The sequence below is a fragment of the Odontesthes bonariensis genome, chromosome 13, assembly GCF_027942865.1.
Source record: "Odontesthes bonariensis isolate fOdoBon6 chromosome 13, fOdoBon6.hap1, whole genome shotgun sequence".
NCBI lineage: Eukaryota > Metazoa > Chordata > Actinopteri > Atheriniformes > Atherinopsidae > Odontesthes > Odontesthes bonariensis.
In genome coordinates this window covers 31,093,938-31,120,148 of record NC_134518.1, presented here as the reverse complement: position 1 = coordinate 31,120,148, position 26,211 = coordinate 31,093,938, and the positions used below count along the sequence as shown (strand labels likewise).

At 39.7% G+C, this 26,211-nt stretch overlaps 1 protein-coding gene across 2 annotated transcripts; it reads left to right on the top strand.

The window, feature by feature from the left end:
* The first annotated feature begins 8,864 nt into the window (after positions 1-8,864).
* On the top strand, positions 8,865-21,055 carry fgf24 (fibroblast growth factor 24). 2 transcript variants are annotated; one of them, XM_075481936.1, is made up of 5 exons: positions 8,865-8,982; positions 9,162-9,198; positions 12,890-13,058; positions 16,508-16,614; positions 19,286-21,055. In XM_075481936.1, the coding sequence occupies exons 1-5, from the start codon at positions 8,951-8,953 to the stop codon at positions 19,562-19,564; spliced, it is 624 nt and encodes a 207-aa protein (XP_075338051.1). In that variant the 5' UTR covers positions 8,865-8,950; the 3' UTR covers positions 19,565-21,055. The 2 variants fall into 2 exon arrangements, with proteins under 2 accessions (XP_075338051.1, XP_075338050.1); XM_075481935.1 differs by having other exon boundaries at positions 12,890-13,067.
* Positions 21,056-26,211: the final 5,156 nt, after the last annotated feature.

Genomic DNA, 26,211 nt, shown 5'->3' with positions numbered 1-26,211 from the left:
GTCATGAGATCCTGGTTCAGCTCTTGTCCCTGGTGAATGACTGGACTCAGCCAGCTGTTGTAAGTTCTTCACAAAGTCTTCAGCCGCATCCCCAGAGAGGTTAGGTAGTACAGACGGGCCGAGCTTAGTTTGGTCAGTTGTGAGTAAGACTGTGTACAACATATGACGGTCATATCTGTCACGTCTGTAGTAATAAAACAGAAACAATGTTCAGAAACAGAGGAACAGATTTGAGTAAGACTTGAGTTGTATTTGAATTAAATAATTGATCATGATTTTTATGAACTTAATGGATAATCTACCATATGTCTAACTGTTTGAGTTACATATTAAGACTGACTTTGTAAATCTATACTGGAGTCAGGTAATATGCTGTTAAAACTGTAAACATCTACATTTAATAACATGATATCTGAATTTACATGAATGTTTCTCACTTATCTTTTCTAACGTCAGTCCAACATCAGCCTCAGGTAGCATTTTTATCAGATATTTTACTGACATGCCTCACTCAGAATATTGTGGTTCAACAAGGTAATTTGTCAGTCCCTAAACTTCAAAAAAACGATATCTGTAATGACTTCAGCCCCCGAGCTCTCTGAGGTTGTTGCACACCTCAACATGTTCTATGAATGGCTCTAACAAGGTGAAGGCTTTCATTTTCTATTAAACTCCTAGCCTCTATCTGACATTCAGTATGAACAGACCCGTGTGTGTTTGGATTGCACCTCAGGTCTTAAAGCAACGTCTGATGGATATACTGATTGGTTATCTTCGCTTTCTCTGAGTGCAGTCGCTCTTTAGCACTCCGATCACCTGCGGGATGCAGATTAAAAGACGGTGACGGTATATTCAAACATCACAACAAGTCAAATTTGTTGATGACACACAGTCTCATTGTGATGTGCAGTCAGAAGAAAAAATGAAAAGACAAAACATTGCTTTGACTTCAATTTAATTTTAAATACTTTATTTAAAAAATGTCTTTAGAATGAACAGAAAACGTAAAATTAAAAAAAAATTAAAATGATCCATCACTTTCGAAGAAGACACACTTTCCAAACCTAAAGCACTAATTTAACCATTGGTCCTTTTATGCACAAGTAAGAGAAAACATTTTTGAAAAACTATAAACAATTACAATAAAACATGTAAAACACAAAGAGAGGAATGATTACTTATCATTTTGCAAAGATTAATCCAAAATATTTTGGAGCATTAAGCTCATAAATTTCTAAATCTACAACACTGCACCTAGAAATGATCTATTAGTTTACCTGATTTTTTTTTTTGTTTGTTTACTTCTTTTTACTCCATTTAGATATCAGTCTTACAAGATTATTAAACATATTGCAAACATAATAATAATAATTTTTAAAAACTGTCCACTGCACCTGAAACCTGTACCTGACAGTCCGGTTAGCTCATTGTTAGATATCTTGTATGCCTTAAAACTGCAAAGTAGGATTAATCACCAGTTGCATGTTTATTGAACATTTGCTCTCCTCCTCTTAAATAGATCAACATCAAATTATAGCAAACTGATTTCTTGGGGAAAGTGGGAGGAGTGTTGTAGTAAAATATGGAAGGTAAAAATTTTTATTTCATGCATTTTTCTATAGAATAATGTAAACTGTCTATATTTTTCAGAGCTACAGTTTTAAAATACAAAAGTATTCTCATTCGATAACTTCTGACCAAAAGAGTTAAGCATATTGCTTGTCATATGAATGCTGGACCAATCAGGAAGCATCATTCCTGGGCTTTCCTGTATTTTCCAAAGACAAATCATAAAACCATGTTGATATTTATGACCCAGAAACATCAGTACTGAATGATTTAGTATGACTCTATCCTACTTTGACAGTCAATCATCTTTTATTTTATCTTTGATTTCAGTGTAAGGTGACGCAATGCATCACATATTTGTTTGAAGGAAACAGCGTGGGCAAGGGCAAAAACAACATCAGCCATATCAAAGATGGATGGGTGTGGAAGGGTCCAGCCCTGTGGGTGGAGGTACCAGCCTGCCTTCCCTTTGTACATCTTACATCTGGAACGGGCACATTTTTTCCTCTCTTTTCCAAATAACATCTGCAGCTAAAAAGCCAGACAGGTAGTTAGAGTTGATTGGTCATGGATGGATTTTCTCCATTCCTCTCTTTCTATGTGGCTCTCTCTTTCCCTCCCTTTTTTCTATTCTACAAAGCCCAGAGGCTAGTATTTCACTGATTACAGAGTCCCTCCATTTGAATGGTCGTTTGTGTATTGTCAGAACAAAGGGGCGAGCGGCCTCTGAAGAGGTGCTAGACAGGGGAATGGATTGGGCTCAGCGATTAGGATGAGTGGAACTGCAGGTTCAGGCTAGCTTACCAGGGTAGAGGCAGCTCAAGGAAAGACTGTTCTCCAAATGCTGAGGGTTCTTTCGTGACTGGGAAAAGAGGGCTAGTAGGCAGCAGCTGCACTTCAGTGCAACACATCGTAAAGCTTCAATTGTAACAGACTTGGGCATTTAGTTTTAAAGCCAGCGTACCACTAACAGTTTTGTTAGCTTTTGTCATCACTGCACTCCAAAGCTGCAAGGCTGAAACTAGGTTCAGATTAAAGTTTTGCTCATAATGTTCATGATTGACTTTCGCCTTAGTTTTAGGCTCGACCGATTCTAATCAAAGCACTAATCTAAAGGGACATTCTACATAAATGAGACACGTTATTTATTAGATGTGATGTCCTATTACTCAAGCGGCGTTTTCAGGTTTCTACACTCTGGAAGAGAAGTGATGAAACATGAGATCTGGTTGGAAGCTATCTTAACCCATTCACACCTCATGCAGCGGTTTCTTTCTCTGCCACTGAAAAGGATTGAAACCTAGAAAATTAAATCCATTTTACAGCCTAAACCTTCGGCTTTTTATTATGACCTATTGTCTTTAACCTAGTCTTAATCAACTTCTATTCAACTTCTAACTTTTACAACTATGTCATCATATTAAAAGTCCAAACACTGCACTAAAGGAACTGTATGCAACTGTTGCATCTGTTACAAATATAAATGCTGCATCCTGTTTTCAGCTAAAAAAAGAGAAAATGGGGCTGTGAGGTTAAAATAATCAAGTAATTGCAATAGTTTTTCAAAGGTTTTTAAAAGGAAGCATATTACCTTGTAACACACTTGGCTACCAGGATTGCATTCCCTGGTGTGGGAGGTGCTCCATCATCTGACAGACAAGTTGTAAGTAGGTGGTTGGGGGGGTAGATTGTGAAATTTGCTCTTCTCCTCTTGTCATTCCTCAGGGAGTATCCCCAAAATTATGTCTCAATTTGAAAAAAAAAAAAATCGATAGTTGGCATTGGATATTAATTATAGCGTGATTGTTACTTAAAAGGTCCTGGATGTGACCCAACAAGGCCACAGCAGACCAGTTGCACCTGAGGAGGTGCTTCCCAGACAGCACAGTAATCAGATAAATGCTAGGCTGACAGGTTTCGGCTTTGAACACTCACTTAGTACTTCTCACCCTTAATGTGGAGGCAATGACTGAAAATCAAAGACGTAATCAAATTCTGTGGGTGAGTTCAGGTCACACTGCTGGTGGGCTTCAACATACTTTTGGTTCTGAAGTATCACCTTTGCAAAGCTGTTTTAGAGCTAAATTTGACTTTACTCTGTGCCTTTGTCTCATTAACGGCATGTATAAACTACCATGCATCAAGTGGTCAGGATATGTTTAAACACAGCAGGGAAGCTAAGTGTTTTTAATAACTATCGAATAATTAAACATTTTGTGTGAATGAGTCAAACATTTTGGCCAATTTCTGAGTCTCAAAGCAATTTCATGCCACGTTACAAATAACCAGCGGCCTAATTTGGTAATCGTGGCCATCCAAGAAAACAATTATTGGATCATTCATATTCAAGGAGGAAAAAAATGGAAGAGCTGACAAAAACACACTTACATCATTTTACTTCCCAGACTTTCGCCACTAATCCACCCAGTTCTGAGGGCTTATTATGTCATTAAAGCACTCAGTAAGTCTGTGAACAGAAACAAGACTCTTTCGATTACCTCTGCTTGTCCAAGGGAGTTGACATTCATCTGTCAAACCTGGGCCAAAAACTTAGAAAACATGAGGTCTGCTGGCCGATTGTTATTCAACTGTAGCACTGTGACACAATTTGGCACTTTATCTCTGCATCGCAACGGCCAAGGCACTCATCCAAGCATGAATATTTTAGTGAGCTCTTCAAAATGCATTTAGTCACATGAAGTTATTGCATATGTTAGCAACTAGCCGCAAGGGAGCCTGAAGTTTTGTTTATGTTTTTAGACAACTTTAGACTCCTTGTTGGACTGAGATAGAGCAGATCATGATTGTCAAACAGGCAACTACACCTAATGAAAACATTTATATGTTTGACATGTACTGTGGTGCTAAGAGAGGATTGGCTGGGGAGAGAAATGCTTTAATTTTCACCCTTGACTCCCATGGCCTGCACTGAGATTCCGTGGCCTCCTCCCTTCAAGGCAAAGCCTAAATGTCTCTTAATGACTCCATGCAAACAACGTGTGACGGGGGACAAATTGCTAAAACACTTCCTGCTTCTCTCTCCTCCCTCTCCTTCAGGTGATACTTGAAAGGTCTCTGAGGTAGCTGGCTCACTGCTCCCTCCCTCTTCTGGCTCCTTTCTCCATCACCCTCCACAAAGTCAAGGTGTCGCGACCCCATTACGACCCAAACCCACGTTAGCTATTGTACTTTGGGTAGCTAGCAGAGGGGTACGATCAGCAGTGTGAAAACGGATGTGTGTGTATGTGTTTGAAGCGGCGGGGGTAGGGTCAGCACATACTAATGGGGTGAGGCTGAGTTTTAGGGAGATGAGAGGAAGAGGGTCGTCCCATTTAGGTCTCACATGCTTGTCGGCCTGTGACTTCTAGTTTAAAAAAGGCTTCTGGGTGGCTTATATGAGTCAGTGGTCACCCCTCTGCATCAATCGCCTCACCTTGGCAATTGAATGGGACACATGCATCCCCCCAACACACACACCACAGCTACCGACCCCTCCTTTGCGGCCCTGGCACCCCTCCTTCCCTTTAAGTCAATATGTCCGTGTCAGAGATGAAAGTGCAAAGTGGGAGGGACGCGGAGGGGGTCCTGACACTAATGTAGTACATTGGGCTTCACTTACTGATCTGCCAAGTTCTTTTGTCAACCCTTAAATGCCTGCTAGGGTCCTTTGAACTGCTGAGCGCTCGCCCGCCCTCAGATGCCTCCTCCTTTAGCTTCAATGAGATATCCTCGGTGACATTCCCACAGTCCCGTCGCTGAAGACAGACACGCATAACTGCACGGAAGCGGTTCAAATTCAAAGGCTTGAAAGGATTCTGGGAGTAACATCATTCACCACATTGCAGCTCCTGATTTAAATTTTCATTTTGTGAAATTTGAAAAAAGAATTGGCAAATGTGGCGACGGGGGATCCTTTGCGGCACCGTTTGAATCTGTGGTTTAGAGCCACTTTCATTGGCTGCCAAGCAAAGCAAGCCAGGTAAACTAAGACCTTTAACTTCCTTGCTTGTTTTTGTCACTCCCTCACTCTTGTCAGCTAATCTGTGTGGGTAACCTTATCCCAACTTGAGAGACTGCCCCCCCCCCCCCCCCCCCCCCCTCCCTCTCAACCACTTCTCCAAGCCTCAGGAACTGGCCTGAAACAGCTCCCCTCATTCACAAAGCCCTTTCTTGTGAAGCTTCTACAGTGGCATCCAGCATTTGATTGATTCTCACTAATTTATCAGGTTTCTTCTTCTTCGTTGTCCTCTTCTGTTTTTTTCTTCTTTTTCAAACAGTGTCAGCATGCAATTTGTACGTGCAGCGAATCTCTTGGCTGGCAGCGTGAAAACAAATGTGGCCCGTCCTTCATTTTAAAGGGTCAGTTCACCCAAATAAGACATACTGTTTAAGTTCTGGTGATATCTTTTCATGCAGATTGCTTCAGTTTCACTTGACCAGGGTTTGGGGATTTCGCCCATACAGATGGACAGATTTTCTTATGTGCTGCTTCCAGCAATGAAAAATTACATTTTACAAATTCAGCAGCGTAAAGTCTCCCATTTATTCTCGATAACCAACAGAATGTTATGACAACCATTTTGAATAAAACTCATTGTACTGGTATGTCAGTAAGAAGCTTAGAAATGAAATCAAACTGTTTTAAAGGTTAGATGAACACGTTTTTAATGTTTCGAGTATCTGGCATTTCCTGCTGACTATATATTTGAACTGTGTATTTATATTTTGTCACAGTATAGCATAAATTGCTCAGACAAAAAAAGCCACATTTGTCTTAAACGAGGCGGCACAAAACCAGTAAAGTCTTTGATTTGATCTGTGAACTTATTATATATTCTCTTTTTTTCCAACAAATTTTAGTTTGAGTTTGAGTTTTCGTGTGAGATATGTTAGTTAACATTTCTAGAGTAAATCTACTTCTCTGAATCCTGATTGGTCAGCTGTCAAAGTAACTATTAGTCCAGACAAGTGCAGCCAGAAACCTCCAAAACTTGGCTCGTGGCCATCAATCATTCCAAAACTCATAAAAAGAGAGAAGCCACTTTAAAGAACAGGACCCTTCCCTTCTGTCACAAACAGAGATATGTTTCCTCCTTCCTGTGACGTGCATGTCGCCACATCTAAGCCTGCTGTTTTTTTTTCTCAGCTGTGGATTCACCATCAATGCTCCAAGAAGTTTGTCACAAATAATGTGCAACAACGCCTTCTCTATGGTAACTGATTTTTGTCATCCTGCCTTTAAACCAACTATCAGGTGCCTTTACGTTTGACTTTCACATGAATGTTTGTCAGTGGTGAGAAGCAGGACATGTAATCCTTATGTGATCAAACAGTCCCAAAGCCTCGTATTTGTACAGACATCATTACATTATCTTTCTGGATAATTACTATTTGTTGATTTTGTGATTCCCCTCCCTGGGGCACGCAAGGCTATATTAGTCATGCTTTATATGGCATTTTACATGAGTTGTGTTACAGGAATTATGAATCTACCCTGTGGTTGAGATGATCAAGGGTTGCTGTTGCTCCATGAATCACTGCATTAACCCAATTAAAGCCATGTATACACATACGCTTGCAGGGAAGATAAACTATATGATATAACTTGATGTTAACAGACATGTTGTTATAATACATTTATAATTTAGAGCCATTTATCACCATTTCCCTGAAAACATCCTGATTTCTTTCGCTTTTTTTCTTTTTTTTTTGCTGTCTTGCCTCATGTTGATTTGCAGCTGGAACTCTTAGTTCAACACTCCTCTTCATTTCCCACTAAACAACCAGCAGGAGACCCTTTGAAATCCCCAGCATGGAAAGTTATGTATGTAATCATTTAGAATAATTTTGAATATCAATGGAGAAGGAATCCTGAAGATCCAGTTTTAATGGGACAATAAAACCGAACCACAAAGGTTTTCTCTCTCCTTTTTTTAATGGCATCAGAGCCAACTCTGTGATGTACTCGTAAACACATTCGCACCTCCCTTTCATTTAAATGCAGGATAAGTTATGGCACATTATTGAAAAAAATCTAGAACAACAACCTGCATTTGAATGCTGTCTGGGAGAGGGAGGCCAATCCACAAACCAGCAGCTGTTTTAAGCGCACAAATTACAGTGAGAGAGGCAGTTTCTGTGACTGAAACGACACTCCGACGTTGATTCTTTTTCACTTATGGTAACGATGTAACCTTTTAATTAAAGTATTAACTGGAGAAATAGCAATAGTGATAATTATTTCGCTAAATTTACGACGAAAAACTAAAGTGTTTGATGCACAAAGTACATTTTTGCGCAATAGATCAATTTATAAAGTGATATTGGCTCCAGGAAACACATTACATTCAAATTGGATTGTCAGATTATGAGTCTCGGATACCAATAAATCCTTCCCCGAACTTTGAGTTAAAAAGAAAAGGAAAAGTCTCTTTTAAAAAAATAGACCAAACCAACAAGTACTTAATCTCCTTGTTCAAGTTCTTTGCGCAGCGATTTGCCCACCAGGAGGAAAAAAAAACTCTCTAAGCTGATGGTCTCTCCACGATTACCCTATCAGGTGCAAACCGCTGACATGTTTCCACCCACCAACAACAAAAAAGCCTCTCTGTGCCCAAATCTCAAGCCGCAGACTCACAAATACCACTGACAGGCAGTGCTGCGCCATCATCAGCCCCCGAACCTCTCCAGGGATCTGCTGCTGTTGCTACCGATGCGATCTCCACTCTACTTTTAAAAAAAGAAAGAAAGAAAGAAAAAAACAAACACAGCTTATGCTTGGATACATTTGTTTGACCGACTTGGTTTTTTTTGTGGACGGTAGTTTTTATTAACCACTTTTTCAAAAAATATTTCCACCTCAGCACTTGGTAGAATAAAATGACCTTTGCAAGGTGTAGAAATCCCGCACAGGTACGGACGGAGTAGAGGAGCCTCTAATCTCTGGAGGAGCAGAAGCGCGTCTCTGAGGGCTGTTTAACTACCAAGTGTGCAAAACTCAAAGGATATTTTTAAGAAAGGACGATGTTTTTATGATAAGTCCGCAAAGTGATTTCTTTTCACGCTTGGTGGCGATTTACGGAGAACTTTTGCTATTTCGAGGAGCGGAGGAGACTGGACTGAGCTGAGCAAAATCTCCTGGATAGTTCAGCCAACAAGGAAGCGACCAATGTTGCACTCCGTAACTCTGCTGCTGCTCTCCCGTCATTTATCGTTATACTGGGATTCAATCTCCTACTCACCGCCGGAATTGAGTGCGTAAAAGACGCACAGGGGAACGAAAGGGAGCGAGAGACAGAAAGGGGGGCGCTTTCGCCAACCTTTCCCGGGGCTCTAAATCTGTGGAAGCAGGTGTATTTCTGCTGTATTTCTAAAAGTCAAGATGTCTCTGCTGCCTTCGAGGTTCATATACCTGTAAGTATTCTTAATTTCAGTTTGCTTTTGCACATAAAGTCATGCATTCTTACCAATAGAAGTCGCCAAAAACTTCATATTTGTGCATTGCTGTCATCCAGGTAGGCTGCGTTTTATTTTCCATGTAATTGCCTGTGTGATTCACTCCTCCTTCCTTCTCTCCTCTTCTCTCTGCTTAGGTGTTTACATTTTCTGGTGCTCTATTTCCAGCTACAGGTATGTTTACACTTTAATCATCTTCTTTTTGTGTGTACGTGTTTGCATGTCCATGCGCAGCCCTTTAAAGGCGAATGATGATGGAATGATGGGTAGAAGTTGCTTTCAGGGCGACCCCTGTAAAACAGAAAGACATTAAAAGTGCGCGTTTAAATCACATGTGAGCACATCAGAATCAGTTGGGGCGTTGATTTAAATTGGCATGTGATTTAAAATTTTCCAAATGTAAAGTAAAAAAAAAAGTAAGTATTTTTTTATTTTAAAGTGGCCTTATACCAAAAAATATTAATAGCCTTATACCACAAAATATTAATAGCCTAACAGGGCAGAATCAGTTTACACCAAAAACACAAATCATATTAAAATTGCAGTGGTATAACACAGGAAAAGTATCTACTAATGATGTCGAATAATTAGACCTGCTAGATCTAAATCGAAATATGTTGTTTTTGATTTAGAATTCAAGTAGCACATTCGGTATTTTACAACAGAATTATGTAGTAAATATTTAGATCCCGGGGCTTGAAACTTGCTCTTTGAACAGATGCCTCGTTTGGCGCTTGTAGCCTCAGTTTTTAGTAGTTGCGTCTCACTTTGAACCGTAATGATTTGCAGGCATCCACTCAGCTAATTGACTCTGCTCGCTATGATTCAGCTGCAGCACACTCCTTCTCTCGTAAAGCTATCTCATCACTTTATTGGTGTGACGTGTTTTATCGTAACACTCCACTTACTGTTGTTTTGAATTAATATCTCGGTGTTTTTTTACGACCATAGAGGTTTAAACAGGATTAAAAAAGGAGCAGGTTGAGTTTATTCACCTGCTCATTTCTCCTACATCCCACAGATGCACGAGTGAATTGTTTGTTTCATTTATATTTTTTTTGGTGAACGATTTTTTCTTTCTTTATCTATTTGTTTGTTTATTTGTTCATTTTCTAGTGCTGCAAGGATTATCAGAAAAGTAGCAGATGGAGAAATTTCCAAGAGGCAAAACAGTAAAGCCTCTAAGAGTAGAAATAGTGTGTGTTCAGGTCATTCCAACACAGAAAGATACAGAATCAGCTGTCCTCTCCTGAAATGTAAAGGTTCCTGCAGAAAGCGACACATTTCTTGTTTTCGCTTAGTCTGATATGTCATATGCATGTTGATTTTTTGCTTCAGAAAAGTTTGATCAGGAATACACAAAACTGTAAAACAAAAAGAATGGCTTTGCAGTTCTGTAAGTGGTGTTAGAATAATCAGATTACAGAAAGACAAATAGTCCTTCATTAATCTTGTTGTTGACCATTTACCTCTCAGTCCTGCTACATGCAGCTAATGACTCCTAAATGTCATGCTGTGGTCGTTACTTCTCAAGGAAAAACAATGGAAGAAACCACAGCTGGAAGCTGACTCTTAATGCGCTGCCAACACGCCAGTGTCTTTCAGCATTTGTGTGAATGAGCGTGTGTGACCTTGCCTGTTTGTGTCAAGCAGATAACAAGGTGTATTTTAGATGGATACAACAACTAAGCTTCCTCGGTGAAGATGAGTGCCAGACTTTTGAAGTTGAAACCATATCCGCTTTCTGGCTGAGTCTTTGAAGACACAGCAGCATGATAAAAACTATTGTCGCTAGCATTCACCTCAGCCATGTGCTTAGGCTTGCCTCTCCCTTGAGATGAAATGCAACTGGCTACCGAACACACCTTTATGTTTGTTTAGAGATGGGGAGATTTGGGATAAATCCCTCAGCAGCTCAGTGAGGCTATGTTTTGTTGTGTGGTCGTTTTTTCTTACCCATCAGCTTTGAGGTTCGTGTTTGACAGCAGATGACGCAGATGAACAGCTTTGAACACATTTGTAGATAGTTTGGCATGGAGTGTTTGCCGTTGGAAATATGTCTCGTTTGAAATTAGTATGTAAGTTTTGATAATCCTGCTTCTTCATGGTTTTCATAACATTGATCCTGCAGCGGTAACACCTTTTTCTTAGCGTGTTTAGCCGTTGCTGCTGATTCGTAGAACAGCGGGCACGAAAGCTTTCACAAGGATCTGCTGGGGGAAAAAGACTGTTGTTTTCTGAACTTAGGAGATATGTAACACAGATGTAATTATAACACAATTAGAAGGTCAGTCCTGATGTGTTATACAGTGCCACTTTAGAAGTCTTAAGTGAGTTCAGGTCATCTTTAGAGCTCCAGAGAATACTGGCCTCGATTCATTTTGTTGTCATGTTGTGTAAACTGTAGTCTAGAAAAAAAAAAGAGAAAGAACGCTTCGGCCAGGAGCAACAGAACAGGGCCAATAAGGCCAGCTGTGAAAAATCATTTTTGCAATAAAACCCCATTAGGCTTGTAAAAAGAAGTCGCCATCCTTTTCTAATTTTCCACAGGTTGTGATGCCTTGAAATCAGTTCTGTTGTCAAAAATTTGTTGATCTATTTATTGTATCATTTACCTAAAAGTTAAGTTAGGGGGGTGTTTCTTAAGTGTCAGTAGACACAGAAGTTGTGTCCCAGGTCAGTGGGTGGAATGTCCAAGCTCCACATGGCAGAGTATGCCATAACGCACTGAGAGGTCCTTCCGATTTTAAAGATTGACCAAGGAATGTTGCCTGAAGCTGCACACCCACAACCTGTTGGGCATTTGAGGGTAAACCCATCCGATGTCTGGTTCAGAGAAGCATATCAGGAGTCTAAACAGGATTGCACTTGGATTTGCAGAAGTTGCTTATCTTTTATTTCTGATTTAAAGGATTTGTTCGTATAGGCCACAATTTGCCATCATGTTTGCTGCATGTCATTAATTTGCAGAAGTTGGAATAACAAGGATTCAGGGTATGTAATGTGTATATAATTAGCCACCTGAGAACAGCCACATAAAAAGCCATTACTGTGCAATTACCACACCATACAGCTGGGGAAATAGGATCTTGGCGTGAACTGAGATTCCAGGGCTTCTGAAAGTATACATTTCCTCTTGCTCTTCCACATGTTGGGTCACAGTTGCTTTTCAGAGATGCCGCCGAAATTGTTATTTCCTGTCTTTATGTCAGGTCTCGGCTGACTCGTAAACATCAAGCTGGTGAGATTTGAAAGGCTTATTTGTGCAATTTGATTTATAAAATGCCCCACGAGAGAGTCTTTGTGGTTTTTAGGTGCCTCTCTCTATCTCAGTCTTGTCCTCCGCCTGCTGCATTTTCTAATTTATGGATCCTATTTGGCCTGCAGGCAGATATTTGTTTGATGATAGTGTAACAGGTCTGGATGCTTCAGGTGTATAATTGCTAGTGGCTTGCTTGCTTGTGGAAATGGAGTACAGGTTTCTCAATATTGCCTGGGGCACAGAATATGCTGTGTCTCAATTCTAACCAACATAAGGTTTCTCTGAAGGCTCTGCACTTGTTCTGTAGGAATTTTACTCATACTGACTTCATTAACGTGTCTTATAACAAAGTGCCTTGTAAATGCATTGCATATAAAATGTGCCACTTGAAAGCAAGGTGAGAAACACTAAAATGCTTCAGCCACAATTTCCAAGTTGTTATCTCAGTTTTTAAGCCCTGAAGCACTTTTTTATTTTTTTTTTACATAGAGCCCATAAAACCAAACAGCACACAGTACTGTCAACACCTGCGCTGTGACGATCTCACCATATGACTCTCCTTTCTGTGTGTTCATCTTCTTCCTGTCTCACTCTTCTGTGCAGGAATCCCAGCAGACCTCTGCTGATTTCAGGTTTTACATTGAAAACCACACGAGGAACCCAGACGAAGTGAGCCGGAAGCAGGTCCGGATCTATCAGCTCTACAGTAGAACCACAGGAAAACACGTCCAGATCCTGGGAAAGAAAATAAACGCCAATGGAGATGATGGGGGCAAGTATGGTATGGGAGATCTTCTGTGCATCTCACCTGACACTTTAGCGAATATATCGTATCAAACTAAGAAAGCAAGCCATCCCAACAGTAAGGTTTTGTTGTGTTTAGAGACTCTGAAACTGCAGTTACTACACAGTGTTTGGAGGCAGTTTTCTGTTCTATGGCTGGTGTAAGAGTGGATGTTCCAATTTCTGAACTTGCAGTGGATCCCTTTGTCTAACATGGTCCAAAACAAAAACTTTTTGGTTTGCAAATGTGCAAACTGGACTTTTCTGTTTTAATTGAGGAGATTTTTAGGCCATGTATCATTTATTTAAGCTTATTAGTGTCATTGATAGTTGCTTCATACTAACTTGGAAATGGTAAGCATTGAAAATAAAGATGTCAAAAGACCGTTGGCAGATTTTGTTCTCAAATTTCAGCAACAATTTGCTATTACCCACTGTGACTAAAACTACTGGTGTGTGTGTGTATGGACTTTTTTACTATCTGAGATCAAATATGGCGAAAGAGTAAATTGATGGTCAGTAAAGCGCTCTTTGATGTGGCTTGTTCTGTGCTTCCCTGCAGATATTTTGCTCATAACAGCTGACTCATGGCTCTAAAATTGCCGGTCTCAAATACCTCTGAGTTAGTGTGTTCAGTCACAGATGCGCCGAGGCGAAGTTTCCTCACTGCTTGTTAGAGCTTGAGTGGAAGCAGATCCAATTTTTCCCATGAGCCTTTGCCAAATCTACCCTCCTCCCGCCCCTCACCACCTCCTCCCCATCCAGCTGCAGTACCTGGCACCTGTGAACTCCTTTGCACTCACTAGTAATGCTCACTCTCAGTGACTCCAGCTTCACAGCAAAAAGCACACAATACACCACAGAAGAAATATAGTGCTTTGGTGAAGGCTTAATGACTGCAAATTCCATATCTGTTCACCTAAAAGTCAGGGGCTTTATAATTCTTCTTAGGTATTATTCGAGCATATTCATTACTTTTGAACTTTTAAGAGATCAGAACAATCCTCCTCCAGAACAGTGCATTGTAAGTGATGCCTGTTGTCCACTGAGAGCAGATAAAAAGGCCTTTTAACTGATAAAAGCTGCATTATGGAATTAAAGCCAGAGTTTCCAGCTTTTTTTGACAGGTGGCCTCTTGCTGAGGTCAATATATGGCTGTGGCCCACATTATTCAGATTGCACCAGTGCACAAAAAGGAAAACAAAACTCAGAAGGAGCACAGATGAAGGTGTTAATCACTCACAGTTTTGCTTTCAAATGTAGAAAGGAGGCTTTTTCTGTCCAAGTATTGATCCAGTTATTTCAGATTTCCCTCAGACTTTTCTCATTTTGTCCTTTTATCTTCCAACGACGGTAACATAACTTAAGCCTTATGTTGGTTTAAGAAAACACCCATAACTCTATGCAAAATACTGCACTGACTCACTGACTCAAAGGGTGTAACTTCGAAATGCTGTTCTGATAAAATAATTTTTTAACCTTTTTATCATAAGCTCTGGGAGGCATTGAGGACCTCAGCCATAAAACGCATGTCAAGAGATTGTGGAGACTATTCAGACAGCGCATAAAAGGATTTTTAAGACTGTGGTGTGGGAAGATTATAGTTAAGCAGCACTTATGTTCTAAATACAAGAAGCACTTTCCCTTCTTTATTCACTAAATGCTGCTTGTTATGGGTATTGATGACAGTAAGATTCACCCATCGTGGGCATTTCGCGAGGACAATCACTCAAATATCAAATTAAGTTGGTCAATGTGTTCAGGTGCCAAACTCTTCATTTTTTTAAAGACCAAACTATCAGTGGTTTATTCAGATATATTGGGTTTCATTGCAGCTTCCATCAAGGAGGGAACTACTGTTTATCTGATGTTCCCGGTCGAGGCTTCATACCTGAGCTCACAGTGAACAGGCCAAAGAGTTGTCAAATGACTTCTAAATTTGACTTTAGGAGGAGAAATCTCTTTGAACGCACCCTTTACTTTATGTGTAAAGCAATCTTGTTGGATTTTGTTCCTCCTCAGTGACCCTAAAAAGGGTTCAGACTAATCTATCCAATGATAAAACAAAGTCAGTCCAAACAGACGTCTCTCAGAACAGGAGAAGGAATAACTCTCCCCTCCCACACCTTTAAGACAGGTCATCTACTTCCCACTTTTCTCTCAAGGTTTGATTTTAGGGTGGGAGGTTACTTCTGCCCTCAAGCCCATCCCGTCCCCTTCCACTATTCTTCCTCTGCTCCCTTGAGCGCTACTGAATAGGACCTGTGTGTTAAACAAATGGATCATCTTAACTTTTTGATTGAGTGAGCACAGACTAAAGGGAACTTGAAACCTAATCCTGAGGGGCACATAACCGCTCCACAAATGTTTGGCAGATCTCTTTGCTGGTCTAAGGGCGAGCAAAGACAAAGGTGACCTCGCAGGGGTTAACATCGGGGATGGGAGCAGGAGTGGGGGGTGTTTAGCACAGGGGCCCAGAATAATGAAAGAGCCACCAGGATACATCTTTAGAGAGGATTATTGCTGTGTCAGTTTGAAGTGACAGTGGCATGTTTTTCTATTTAACCCCTTAACGTTCCGACGTCCTGCTGACGGGAAGTTGCATATTTCACGACAAATCAGGGGTTTTCCTCAGCCCCCCTTTCTATGTACCTACACGTTATACACCGTTAAAAAGCTAAAGTTCTTGAGATTCAAATGATGTACGCCACCTCAGGACACACTCATAACTGTGGACACAGTAAACACTCGTGTCAAACCAGTCGCAAATACAAAAAAATATGCAACTCACCTATGAAGTCTCACAGTATTCCAAGAACAGATACAACTTCAACAAAAATGCTTCTGTTATGTTGACCAGAGTCCAGTTTATGTACTCCAGTAGCCACACATAGTCCGCTGCTGCAAACTTTAGTCATTTCTGTTAGAACATGCCTCTACTCTAAATGGTTCAAGAACAGCTTCACATTTACTTTGGGTATGTCTTATGTAGGAATTTTTGGTGAAAACTGCAGTCATTTTAAGGGGTTAAAGGATATTTAAGTGAGAAAACTAAATAACTAAAATGACTTCCTCTGGTGAACTATAATTAATCTTGTGTTTCAAGACAGGCTATAAAATGTATTTAAACACATCAAGTCAAGAACATCCAAAAGTGATTGTGTTTTTATTCCCCATCACAACAATTTTACATGTGGTGATGGGATCTGGGAGAGTAAAGTTTTGCAATTTTGAATTATTATGATTGTGTGACCAGGATGCATCTAAAGTGAGTGGTTCATTGTTTGGAAGTTCAGTTTAAACTCTTTAAACTCTTAAAACCTTATCTTTAAGGTCTTGACCATGAGGGATAATTTACGTGAATTCTTAAACCATGTTTATGTACTACAAGACATATATACATGACATTAATGAGTCTACTCTTTCTTTCTGTTCCAGCTCTTCTTGTTGTTGAGACGGAAACCTTCGGGAGCCACATTCGAATAAAAGGGAAAGAGAGTGGACATTACATCTGCATGAACGACAAGGGCAAAATCGTTGGAAGGGTGAGTATCATTAAGTTTATGTTTTGGCAAAATTATTTTGAAAATAAGGCCATAAAAGATTTATTTGCTGCTATCTAATATCGAAACGCATATTTTAAATCCAGCTCTTAATCCTGGCTTAGTTTACCACAGCCTCAGATCTATTTTCTCTTGTTGTTTTTGTACACCCTGACAAAACCCCTTTGATAACTCGCAGCCATTCTTCCATTACGTAATCTGCCTACTCCTTTGACACTCGATCAGTCAATTACGGACAGCAATCACCACAATGCATTGAGAGACTAATGGTCACTTAGGAGGAATGCCATTGCAATTATATCACTTAGTCACACCAGGTGGCCACAAGTGTGGGATGACTGCCTGTGACTCTGCAGACAACCGCTTCGATATGGAACAGAAGTTAATATTTAAAAACATACTGTTCTTTAGAGGCACACGTGTGATATAGCTACATTAACTCATGCTGTCGGTATGGTGGGGCAGCAGTAATTCTAGGACGTTTTCTCTCTCTCATTACAGTCATCTGTTAGAAACATGCATTCATACTTCATTTATTCAACATTTTGGTCTTTGTCATTTTTGTTTAAACCAATAGAATTATCTTAAATAACAATAATATTATATATATATATATATTTTTTTTTTAATGGTCTATATTTTTCAACCTCATTAATAGAAATAAAGTCATTGCCCATTTGAGAAATTAAAGGCATCTTGATTTAAAATAACTGAAAAACATTTTGGCTCTGTGGAGGAATGCGAAATGCAGATTCTTTTCATTCTCACCTCAGCTTCAGTTCTGTCTCTGGGATTTTTTTGTCACACCCCAATAAAAGAAACGGTCTCTGTGAAGATTTTTCACTCAAACTAAGCTGAAGTTTTTCCACAAATGCTGCCTTAATTGTAAGTAATAACAGTCACTGTTGACGATATGTTTACAATTGGAAAATAGGGATCCTTTCACCATTTTCACTGCATCACTGTTTAGCATTTACATATTTTAGTTAATTTGATAACAATCAACATTTTAATAACTTGATATAAACTCTTACAAAAGTATGACTGATTCACACAAAACTGGCTAATGGTTCAACAATCTGGCAAACACAGCTGTTCATTTTTAATTGAATGTTCCTCTGTCCTTCAGTTTTGAAGCTATACAGCTAGGAAGGAGTTAGCTAGCTTAGCATGAAGATTGCAAGCAATAAGTGTGAATATGCTAGAAGTTAAGAAATCTTTCTGACTTACTGAGGATGGCCAGGAAAGTCTTTGGGGCTCTGCAAACGTACGTCTATATTTTTAACATTTTGCTGTCACTTGGGGGCAATATCAGAAATATGTAGAATAGTAGGCAATAGGTTGCTCTTGGTTGTATTTGTGCTATTGTTGGTTCTTAAGCTTTGCTCTGCTGTGAAAAAGGCAAATATCTGCTTTGTGATGGAGTGAAAAAGTGAAAAAGTTTAAAAGTGTCGAAGAACAAAGTTTGGCCAATACAGCTGTTGACTGTTTTTTCCACATGCTGTTGATGATTTTTGGTGTTTCAGCCTCTTACTTGTTAAATTGGCATTCAATTGATGCATAGCGTCATCTCTGAAACCTTCTTAGAGGATTGCACATCTGTCATCTGCGTTGAAAATATACCCCTCTGTGCGGGCTGAGAGTAAAGACAGATACCTCTGTGCAAGTGTAAACAGGCCCTTAGGACCCCAAAAAGTCACTATATGCCTTTGGCAACCTTTTTTAAAGCTAGCTTTGAAAAATCGGTTTACACTGTATTTATTTATTTATTTATTTATTATTCAAGATTCAATTTGAACTCCAGAGATGCCAACAAGAAAGACTTTGCTTGGTTAGCAGCATCCATTTTTTGTTAAAGCTTTTTTTTAAAGAAATCAAAACTTTAGCTTCTTCGGCTGCATTTTCAGTCTTCAGACATGGATACAAATACAACTTCTTCTGCTTGGAAGGGAATCAAGTAAACATCAAAACGTTTCTTATGTTTCTAAGCACAACTACTACAAGCAAGCTTTGTCTCAAGAAAGTGACATAAAGATCTTCTGCAGCTATTAAAATATTATGAAAAGGGCACAACAAAAAAAAGAACATTTTTTTTTTTTTTTTAAGTTTGCTTATGAACAAGAGACACTTTCCCCATTAAGTGACCCAAGGTGAGATGAGACAGAACAACATACTTTAAGAGCGTTTTTGGACAGCTGATTTTTATTTTTTACTTTTCACGGTTTAATTTTGATTTTACTCATTATTTCACACGCTGTTATGTCAGATGTAAGCATATTAATAGCTTGGTTAGGTTTAGTAAACATGCTCTGGTTCAAACTGCACAGACTCACAGTGCTAATTCAGCATGTTGGACAATAACATGGAAATCAACCCATTCAATGCACATGACGCAGTGAAACTGACACTTAAGGCTTCCCGTTATGTTGATTTATGACAGCAAAGTATAAAGAAAACCTTTAGCCTTTTTGATGTGATCAGATCAGAGAACAAACTGCACAATCACAGTTAGGGGAAATGAATGTTCTCAACAAATAACCCCCCTAAAAGAAAAAGCAAACCGCTTTGATGTAAAGGAAATAAGTGAAAAGTTTGTTGAAGAAGAGGTAACGCTGTTAATAAGTAAAGTCGTCCTTTTTTTCTCCTTTTTCAGCCCGATGGAAGTAAGCAGGAGTGCGTATTTGTCGAGGAATTCCTGGAAAACAACTACACAGCTCTTGTGTCGGCAAAGTACACAGGATGGTACCTCGGCTTCAACCGGAAAGGGCGGCCCAAGAAGGGCTCACGGACCACGCAGAGGCAACAGGAAGTCCACTTCATGAAGCGCCAGCCAAAGGGCAGGGTGGATCCATTGGAGGAGTTCCGTTTCACCACAGTTACTAAGAGGACACGAAGGGCTCGGCGATTAAAACCCAACGCCAAGAGGAACTAATGGAACGAATGGACCAGCACTAGACATCCTCATGGGGGGAAAAATGTAACTGAAAATCTCAAGCTTCTTAAAAGAATCACCTTAAAGACTTCACCTCTGTAAACGAAAGACAGACAAAAAGAACAAAAAAAAAAAAGTCAAAGATGTTTTATTTTTGTATTTCAGGAAGACTGAATATTTCCTGACTCTTGGATTCTTCTGGGTTGATGTCATTGTGCTAATGTGTCTGTCATGTTATTTATACTGGATACACTAAAGGATCTCTGAGAGAACTCCTGTCGCTGCTGTCCTCGGCTACGTTTGAACTGCAAGCTGAAGGCGTACTTTCTTTTTGACAATGGGAGCTGAAGCAGGAGCTAACGCAATGTTATAAAAATCATCCAACTAGAGATTTATTGGAATACCTGTCGGTTTTTGTTTGTGTTGCCCCTGACAACGTGGATCCCATACTTTCCACTGGAATTAGACACCATGGAGATGAAACGGAGAGAGGTGGCAGGTGACACTGTGCTGCCGGGATAACTGTGTAGCTTTGAGTGCAATATTTTACAGGTCTCTCTTTCTCTTCCTATTTCTTTCCATGTCTCTCACCCCTCAGTTTCACTCGGGGCTCCTGGAATGTCCCGAAACCTCTGAGTCCTGAGCGTGATTTCCATGACTTTTCCACGCAGCCTGTGATTCAGCTGAAATACAACATGCTTTGACTAGTCTGGCACCCGCCATGGCTTTAGTCTGGTTTAAACACTTAAAAAAGAAACAATGCAAACAAAAAATGTGTGATGTGATTCATAATTCCACAGTCTTCCAACTTCATCACACTTGGGGAAGGAAGAAAACCCGTTTCGTCTCCCCATGGAGTCCCTTTCTATCAGCTCTTCCTCGGATACAGACACCTTGAATCTTCAAGCGAGAGCTTGCAAACCTTTTGGGGCTGGTGATGACTTCCTCTACCTCCTTGTGCTATTGTTTTTTTTTATCTACTCTGACTGTCTGTGTTCAATTAATCTCCAGAACGTTACAGTCGACTCTTTTTTTTGTATTTTTTATTTTTTGACTGTGAGCTCTTTGCTCCTTTCATTCTCACTGGAAGATGCTTTTGGGTGGAAGACTTGTGCGTTTTTTGTCATCCACGGACAAGAATACTGTACATTGTCCACCGTTATTACTTCATTGACCCATATTTGACTATTAAAACTACTCAAAAACCCAGATGACAGGATACAGGGAACATTTGAGGTAACGCAGAGTTCGTATCTGAATCCTAAAAGGAAAAGTCTTTGCTTCTCACTGACAAAATCTCCAGCCTCTTTTCACCAGTAGTATGTATTTTCCTGTCTGCTGGCAGGTTTTTGTATGAGTTGCTACTAACAACATGACACATTTATGTTTTTTTAAAACAAATGTAAGCAAAAAATAATTTTATGACTATTATTAAGATATTTATTGCCTCCCTTTGTAAATAAAATGTGATGAGTTTTATTTGGCCTCTGTTAATAAAATGAGGACTATATTTAAAAAAAAAACAACAACAACTTATTTTATGTGTTTATTGCACTGTTGACGAAGAAAGACTTATCTTTATGACTCCTGATTTTAAGATGTGCCCACTGTCTGAAAGAGAAATGCTGCAGGTAGAGATTGGTTGGACATAGCGTACATTCCCTTCTCTGCATACTGCCAAGGTATGCATTTTTATATACAAACCAAAAGCGTGAGTCCTGCTTTTAAGGTCAGTGGTGAGAAAGGCCTATTGCAACATCTCTAAAGGCTTTTTATATCACCAAGAAAGGCAACAAGACCTCACACTTTAAAACATTGATACCGTCATACATTTGAATCCTTAGGGGAGAAAGACTTTGCTAAAAGTGTGAAGATGATCAGAGATGAGCCCCAGATGACCTATGAGCTCGGAAAATCTAACTTTGATGTGAATGCTCCATCTTCTAATAAACACACAATATATTAGACATTTTCCATGTTTTAAAGGTGCTAGAGGAATGCAGAGTTGCATGTCTTATAATGCTGTGTGCAGGAATGATGTTTACAGTAACCGTCAGACTGAAAGATGGCAGCTTTGAGGGAGAAAAATACTTTTGTTTAAATTCCTTGCAATGCTATCAGGGGCCCTTCCACTCCACTCTGGTAGTCACCTCCAACAGACCCAGAAGTTCCCCATTCTGTCATGGGATTTTGAATGTCTGGCTTGCTTTTAAAGGTGGAAGCAAAGTGCTTGATGTCTGACCCGGTGATATGCCGTTAATGTAATGGATCAGGACTGAAGATCCTCTTTGTCTCAGAGGGTGGGGGGTGTTGTGTGAGAAAAAGCTGAGATAATGGCAAGATTTTATAGAACGTCTTTCGTCTCTTTATCTTGTCCTCATCTCTTTTTTTTAACTCATCTGTATGAGAATGAAAACATTCATTAGAAGAAGAAAAGTTTGCTGTTTTCCATCAACTTGAAAACTATATGAAACTTCTAATAATTCCCCAAAGTTTAGTTCTTCTGTGCATCTCTGGCTACAAACATTTAGGCTTCTAAGACTAGGAGTTAAAACCAGCCTTCCTTCTTCATGGTTGAGGAATTTAATCAATGCAACTTTCGAAACCCTCCAAATTTATCTGAGCAAGAAGCTTTTCTTTTTTTTCCATCCACATACTTCAAACTTGACCAAGCACAGCCAAACTGCATCGGGGTATATTGACATTTAAACGAGAACTGATGGCTTCCAACATGTCAGCCCATTTGCAATAAGAGGACGACATTTTTGCATAAGCCTCCTGCTAGGCTTTTCTTTGACCCAACCTTTGATCATTGGAGGCTAGATGGTCTTGGAAGTGGACCAATAACTTCAAAATGAAACATAGAATTCCCTTTTGCAAAGCCTAGCCCCTCTTCAAAGAAGGGGGAATCTTTAAATGTAGTCCTGCTTGCCAAGTAGTTTATTTTCTATTATTAGAAAATCTCAGCACACTGAAACTCTGCACAATGGGTACAGTATGACCAGAGAGCCGTGTCAATGTGGAGAGAAACTCTGTGGTTCAGAATGAGTTATACAAATTTTGGTGGAACAACCAAAAATTGGCTGTTTTGCCTGCAGATCAGCAACCACACACTTAACAATTAGCCCTGTCAACACAAATGTACTCAGCAACATAAAATAAGTTTGGTCTCTCTGAATATTACTAAAATTGTTCTCCAAGGTCAGTGAAAAACAAAATTCCAAAGCCAAACAAAACAGAGTTCAAGCTATTCTATACCTTGTTCCATTAAATGTAGCTTCACATCACGTCATTTACTGTCAAAACATCATTGCTGCGACCGCCCATCCAACTCACCCTGAACGCAAACCACAGTCGACTGGTCGCCTTTTATGACTGGGGAACACACAGGGTAAACACTCTGTGATTCTCTGTGAGTATTTTTGAACAAATAGCTGAGTTGTGTTTTTCCAGGATTACAAATGTGCTTACTGTACTTACAGTTTCTAAAAAGCCAGACTCTTCTGTGTTCTCCTCATAACATGCGGCCAGCATGTTTTGAAAAGAGGTAAAAATGAAGGTCAGTTAATGTACTGTGTCAGCCTTATTCCACTTTATTTCAACTTAATGAATATTGATCTTTGCAGTTTTCAACAATGCTGGAAGCATCTCTCCACACTTTTGGTTAATAACAAGAAGAAATATTATGCAGAGAGATTTTTTCTGTCAGATGAGCTTTGTGAGATCCTCAGGCTATTTTCATGCTGTTTTAAAACTGTTGATGTAAATTAATGACATCATATAACTATATGCCAGATAAACTGGCTAGATATCCCCAAAATTGACCTCAATCTGTTTCCATAGAAGATGGGGCTCTGTGGAGAAGATATACATTTCTATTTACTTTATTCGTAAATAGTCAAATATGTATCAAATATTGGTCATTTTAATAATCTTTCTGAAAAAAATATTCATTTTTTATTTGATGCTGGCAAAAAAAAGCACTTGACTGACGATCCCAACAAATTACGTTACTCACCTATAATATGATGAAGTATAAAAAGAGTATTTCATAAATAAATGTAGGGAGTTATAATAAGCAATAATTAAGCAATCTAATTGTTCTATGTAAGAATCACTTCTCAATGTGAAATTACCAAAAAAAAAAAAAAAAAAAGAAATTTGGGATCTTACCTTTTTTGGTATATAATATAACAGTCCAGAAATATCATATTCCCAGCAAGACCCACTTTTAGTAATATTTTGCTACAGAATCATGGATTATTCTTGATTTAATTATCTGAAAAGATAGTGAAAGTGTGACTAAACATAAAAGGATAAGAAACAAATAGATAAAACACCAAATGGATGGTGAAAAGGTTTCAACAGCTTCATCAGTTGGCAAAAAAAGTTGGGCAAAAATATCTTTGCATGTTGTTGGATAATGTTGCAGAAACTACACAACATCACACACAAACTTTTTCTCTTTCTCACATGTACACACACATACACACCCGTCAGTCCTTGTCCCAGCATCAACAGATGCCAGGTGACACAGCTCATTAACTTCTCCTTTCTCCTATTCTTTTGGCTCCTCATTGTCTTGAGATATGAGATGAGCCTTTGTTGAGAGTTTTGTCCCCTTTTCTCTCAGCCAGGCAGGGCCCATAATTAGTGCTTTGCGCTGGGCGTACTTTCTCACAGGGCTACGACACAATTAATCAGCACTTTCCCACCAATGGGCAGAAGCCGTTTGATTCTATCAAGGCCACATTTTTAAGTTGTGACGCCTTTTTCCAGTAACGGCAATGTCAGGACACAACAGCGAGTTTAAAAATAGATATACAATCATAGGATCACAAATAATAATCAATCCATCAAATTGTTTTAACTCTTTAGGAATAATCAGAAATTACAAAAATAACTTTTGTGGTTTAATTAAGTCTGCATATGCGCCAGATTTAGGTCATTGTTACACAAAATAAACATTTCCAAATACGTTAATCACTGGCAAGTTTTTCAAAATTACATCAGCATGTACCAATTTACTCATATTTGCCAATGTTATCAATATATGGAACAATGGTTTGATTGGAGACTTTGTTGACATCACTCTTGTAGGCTACTCAAAGTCGTGCTTTTTTCAAACAGACAGATCTTTTTGTGTGCTCTGTTCGCTCATGTTCTCTCTTGTATCATCCACTCGACTTATTAGAACCACTGAGCTGTCATCAAGGTTTAAAATCAAACGGGCAATAGTTTTGCTTGAAGTGTAGTGATAAATAATCACATATTGCAAATTTTTTCTAGTTGAGTGTTTGCATTTTTACCAGAGAATCCCAGATCAAAAATATTCTCACAGTTAAATAGAAGCAAGTCCTCCAGCCAAATTATCATATTAGCCTTTTTTCCCCAACCAAATACAACCCACAAAAACCCTCCTGCATCAAAGGTATGCCACAAATAAACAGCTGAAAAGGATTCTTTATGATGTGATTGTGATTATGATGCGCAGCCCAGTCACACGGCAAAACGTTAAATAGTTCGATCCATCCATTTTCTGCTGCTTATCTGGGTCGTGGAGGCAACAGTCTAAGGAGAGATTCCCAGCTACCTCTTCTAGCTCTTAGGGGTACACTGAGTCATTCCAAAGCCAACCGAGAGATATTATCTCTCCAGCGGGTGCTAAGTCTACCCCGAGGCCTCCTCCAGGTGGGACATGTTTGAAAGACGCAGGGAGCCAGCTTGGGGGCATCCTGACTCGATGCCTGAACCACCTCAATTGGTTCCTTTCGACACAGAGGAGCAGCGACTCTACTCCGAGCCCCTCAACTTATCCAAAAGGTCAGCTCAGATGAAGCTCAGATGAAGCTCATTTGAAGCGACATAATGATGATGATTAAGTAGTTCCATACATCCATTTTCACATCCGCTTAATCCTATTCAGGGATGGAACTTATCCCAGCTACCATTTGCCAAGAGGTAGGGTACACCTTGGACAGGCTGCCAGTCTATTGCAGGTATACATGTTTTTGAAATGTGGTAGGAAACTGGAGTACCAGGAGAACACTATTCTCATGCACGGGGGGGGACAAACATGTGAAACAACTGTGCTAACTACGACACCACCATGCATCCATCCATCCATCCAACTCAGGGTCGTGGGGGGCTGGAGCCGCCAGTCCATCACATGGGCCACACGGAGACAAACGAGACAAACAAACAAACACCCTACACTCACTCCCAGGGACAATTTAGAGCCACCAATTAAGGTAACATGGACGGTGGGAGGAAGCCGGAGTACGTGGAGAGAACCCACACATACACGGGGAGAACATGCAAACTCCACACAGAAAGGCCCCCTCGAACCAGGAACCCTCTTGCTGTGAGGCGACAGTGCTAACCGCCACACCACCGTGCAGCCCCATGAAATAGTTTGGTGAAAGAATACTTTGAATTCTACTAATGAAAACAAAATTATAGTATTTTTCTTTATGTTGTCCAGCACAACTTTCAAAGTAATCTCTTTCAGTTAAGACGTCTGGTTCACGTATCCAGCATGCCATGTGTTGCAGAGTCACCCCTTTGCTACTCAGCAGGCAAGAATCCAGGAAAAAGATAGTTTGATGCGAGACATCATTGCAGGGTCAGTGTTAATGCAAGCCACA